At 42.8% G+C, this 4,846-nt stretch overlaps 1 protein-coding gene across 1 annotated transcript in view; it reads left to right on the top strand.

Moving 5' to 3' along the window:
* Positions 1-1,293: 1,293 nt before the first annotated feature.
* Positions 1,294-4,846, top strand: part of LOC308095616 (glutamate receptor ionotropic, kainate 5-like) — a gene marked incomplete at its 3' end in the record, with an annotated part of 85,832 nt that continues 82,279 nt past the window's right edge. Inside the window, 1 exon segment of the mRNA XM_080442667.1 lies at positions 1,294-1,417. Within this exon segment, the coding sequence (XP_080298793.1) occupies positions 1,309-1,417 (109 nt within the window). The 5' untranslated portion in view covers positions 1,294-1,308.

Raw genomic sequence — 4,846 nt, 5'->3', positions numbered from 1 at the left:
GTGTGTGTGTGTGTGTGTGTGTGTGTGTGTGTGTGTGTGTGTGTGTGTGTGTGTGTGTGTGTGTGTGTGTGTGTGTGTGTGTGTGTGGGCATCAGCATGTCTTGGTACAGTTGGCAGGTAGTTAAAAGTGCAGCTCGCTTTTTACCTCAATTTGGGTCTGCCTGTATGGCCTCTCCTCTCTCAATGACGAGGAGGCTGAGCTCACTGTGTCAGTACATCGTTCAAGGATTTCCTTCGTTTTTGATCAGTCGCAGCGCGCTCAGGGATTTTGCCACTCTCTGCTCTTTGTTTAGAGCCAAATAGCATTCAAATGTGCTCAGTTTTTGTTGTTGTTGATTATTTCCAATGTCTCAGATAGGCTAGATTTGTTTTAGTTTGTTATGATTTGGTATAGTCTAGTGGGGTTTTTGTCTGATGGCTCTGCTTGTTTTTGTGAAAAGAGCTCCAAAATCTCTCGATAGAGTCTCTCTGTAGGTGAGGCTATTGTTATGGAGCATGTCAGGGTCACTTTTTTTTGGGCGATTATAACATTTAAATCCTCTCTTTTTTATTTGGATAATTATCGTCCTAATTTGTACTGCAATTTAGATCTGCATGCATTATTTTTGGTGGTTTGTATTGCATACAGAGAATGAATTTGCTGAATTTTAAATGCAGAGACTCAATTTGGTGTTTGTCACAATACATGTTGTAACATCTTGGTTGGAAAGTAAACCCTATAGACCGCGCAACCATAAAGGCAAATTGGTTCTATAACGGAGTCGGTACCGCATCACTGAGTTACGTAGTACTTTATTATGTGATCAAACCATTAGTCTTACAGATGCTGTGTGATTATATAGCCGGTGAGTGAGATGAGTACTCCACTTCTATAGGTAATGCAGTATACAACATAATGCACGGTAAATGGTGCGTTTTTATAGCACCAATTTCCAAAGCGCTTTACATTGTGTTACATTCACCCATTCACACACACATTGACACACCGAAGGTGGAGGCGACCATGTAAGGCACCACCTGCTCATAGGGAGCAGTTAAACCTCTAAAGGCGGCCAGGACATCCAGGAGGACCCATTTAAATTGCATTATAAAACAAAATGCCAGAGGGTTCAGTGTCTAGCTCGAGGACACGTCAACGCAAAGCCAGGAGGAACTGGAGATCAAACTGGGAACCTCACGATTCCCAAGATGGCCACTATGCCTCCTGAGCCAGTACACCCGATCTGGTTTTCTAAAGAGACCTATGTTTCCCCCACAGGTGGCGGTACAGGCAGCCAGCAGACCATTCTCCATGAGGAGCAGTGGAAGATGCCGGCTCTGCCAGCTCTATTGCTGTCGATTTATCTCCTGCTCCTGCTGCTGACCACGGCTCCGCTCTCCTTCAGCCAGGCCAACATCCTCTCCGCTGTCCGCATGGGTGAGTTTCTTGTACTTTATTCATCTAGAAATGAGTCCGTACGTTTGGGACTACTTTTGCAAATCGCTTTTTGCACATAATGTTTTATTATTATATATATTTTATTTTTTCATATTAACCTGTTTAGACCTGAGGCTGATTCTACGAAGGTCTATGTTGACTATTTATTTTTTTTACGATATTTTGCCATTTTAGTGGTTCTCAAACTGTCATGTCAAGCCCCAAAATTATATGTATTTGGCCGCCGACCCCCATCTCAAAATATGTTGTTCCAGGGACCCCCAGAAGCAAAGATTTGAGTTACAAATGTTCGCTTAAAAAAAAATATATATATATATATTCAAAGATTTTCACACATTTTCACGATTTAATAAAATAGCAGGTCTACAAGCTCATAGCGCGGCACTCAGTGCCGCGCTATGAGCTTGTATATCTGCTATTTTTAAATAGCCAAAGAAATCTAAAATGACGCAGATGGGTTCCTGGACTGAATGGGTCAAACTTTTAGAACTTTACATTTTAGAATGGAGGTCAAAGGTGGTCGGATCAGGCTGAAACCTTGCCCAAATATGGAGTCATGTGTCATTGTAGACATACGTCATAGGTGCCTGATGTCATAAACTGGAGTCCGAGAACCACACGGAAGCCAAAACTGTTATTAGACTGTCTTGTTTTAACCTACAACTATGGAAGCTCTTTGATCAGAACGGGCAAGGTTTCTGTTACTGTTACCTCATGCAGTCTAAATCCCATTTTTCTCATCCTAAAACTATGATTGCTCCGCTGTCGGAACGGGTGAGCCTTTTGGGTTTATAGTGGGGTTAAATGTTAGTCCTGGATTTTACCCCTGGGCTGGGTGAGATTTCTGTATCCAGTAGCCTATGTTCCAAATCTGTTTGATCTTCAACTAAAGCCATGATCTCACTGTTGTCTGGATGTCTGGACATTTATGTACCTCAGCACAGACTCAATCCCTGTTCGTTCTTTCCACCATCCAGCAAGTTTCTTTTTTTCAAATCCCACATGTTCAGATAACATAGCTATCTCAGCTGTCTAAATTGGTGAGTTTCAGGCCCCAGTGTGAGGTTAAGTCTCAGGTTTCTTCACCGTGATGCCTTCACAGCAATACTGGTGAGTTTTTTTGCCCACATGCAAGGTCCTGAACATTGCTTTGAAATGAACTTTCAATGCAATGGATTTCTACCCAGGTTCTTGCCCTCTCTACCGTGTCTGTACCTGTAGTGCCATAGCATCACATTTGATTGAAGGATTTCATTACAGAATCACATATGAAGACAAACTAAACCTACATGATGATACTTAGTTATATCTAAATGACCAGTTCTCAGGTATTGAGCAAAATGTAATGAATTATCATTCTTTTTCAAGGACAGGCAAGTAACCTACGTTTTCCCTTGGTTGATAAAATGGTAATACAGGTGCAAGCATGACTCAAGCTTAATTTATCCTCTATCGCAAGACAGTATAATTTAGGCTTCAATCTTTGAAATATTCTCTTCCCCCACGCGGTGCAGGGTCTTTCTTAGTACATGCAATCACATACAGTGAATGAAACCATCTCTCATGAATACCCTCATCAACCATCATCAGCATTTTACTTGATTTCAAACATGATTTATTCATCACAGGTTCAGAGGTGTAAGAAAGTGGGTGAAAGTCTTTGTCATACAAGCTCCCAACATTTGCAGTTTCAAGAAACGGGTAAAGAATAGAGAAAGAAAGAAACAAGAGAAGCAAGTCAGATATGTCAAATATTCCTAATATAATACAAGCAATGTCAAATATATACTGGGGCACACAGTGAATTTCTTCAGGCAACGGAGGCAGTACAGGTTTTGTTGAGCCTTTTTAAGTTCACACCATGTGTTATGAAACCAGGCAAAAAAAAAGTTCAGCTTGCCAGGGAGGGAGGCAGAGGGAGTCTATGTGCATTCTGGTTCTCCCTCTGAAGTCTGTGACTGTAGCTCTTGCCTCATGTTCCTTGTGTCACGACTGTTGAACTTGCCTTGTATAGTCTATAAATTAAAAATGTGGGGGGAATTTGAAATGTCATGAATCCACTTACTAATACAACCAGTGACTGTGTCACTGACATTATTCCCAGAGGCATGCCGAAACATCTCCCTGTCCACTTGATCAAAGCAGGCTTGTAGTCTAGAGTAGTCTAGAGTCTAGTAGAATCTGACTGTTTCGACCCGATTCAAACCTGTATTTCACAGGCTTTAGTTTCAGTGCCTGTAGGCAGGGAGTAGTCGAAAAGAGCTGTGATCTGATTTGCTGAATGGAGAATGTAGGAGGGCTTTGTAGCCATCCCGGAAGAGGGTATAAACAGTGGTAAATAATTCTCTCACCACACGTGTAGGTTGTAATGTGTTGATATACATTTGGGAGAAGATTCTTTAAGTTTCCTGCGGCAATAAAGACATCATCAGGATGAGCGATCTCCTGCTCACTGATGTGCAATTTCTTTAATGCTACAGTATATCTCTGTTGCCTTGGGGATGGTTGTAAACAACAGTATAATTACTGCACTAAACTCTCTTGGGAGATAGCATGGACGGCACGTTAGCATATCATATATTCTAGATCGGAAGAAATAGATTTCACGGTTGGTTTGCACATTCCTAAACCAGGAATTGTTTACCATAACACACACCCCTCACTACCCTTTGTTTACGAGAGAGCTGCTGTGTCCTATCAATCAATGAATCTGGGATCTGCTGCTCGGTCATCCTGGTCCCATGAGGCAGATAATACTAGAATTCCTGGTTTCATGGTGGAATTGGATGTGTGCCTTATTTTCTAATTCGTCAGTAGAATGGAAGGTAGAGGTGGTTTCAGCATGGCGTCGTACTAGGACCCCTGCTCGTAGTGATGCACGGGCCGACCCGTAGCCCGCAGGTCCCACGGAAGAAAAAAAACACCACAACACACCTTCTCTCTCTAGGGCGCGCTCTCTCTCTCTCCCTCCCTCTGTCCCCCCCTCTCTCTCTCTGGAAAGGACTTGCTTGTGTGTTGAGAAGCTGTCTTTTTTTCCTTCTTTTACTTTTTGGCGGGTTGCGGGACGGGACGAGTCGTTGATTTATATTCATTTTTGCGGGACGGGTTGGGGCCCCCGTGCAGGGCGGGTTATGAAAAAAAAAAAGGCTCGGCGGCATCGTCTCCCTCTGCATTCTGGTCTTTTGATGTGGTTACGGTGATGAATGGGAGTTCTCCTGACAATAAAATCCAGACAGGGGATTCGTCTCAAAGAAGTCCAGAATACAGTGAGCCATCGCCGATCTGATGTTCAAAAAGTGATTGCCTGTCATATGTCTTTGTGCAGCCGTGTGCATAAAAAGAGTAACAATAAAAAGTGCAAAAAGGAAAGAACTGTGAAACCAAGTGCGCGAGCTCACGGAAGCAGCC

This window comes from Gymnoscopelus braueri (assembly GCF_963280865.1).
Source record: "Gymnoscopelus braueri genome assembly, chromosome: 11".
Lineage (NCBI taxonomy): Eukaryota > Metazoa > Chordata > Actinopteri > Myctophiformes > Myctophidae > Gymnoscopelus > Gymnoscopelus braueri.
This window is presented reverse-complemented; position numbering and strand designations above follow the sequence as displayed.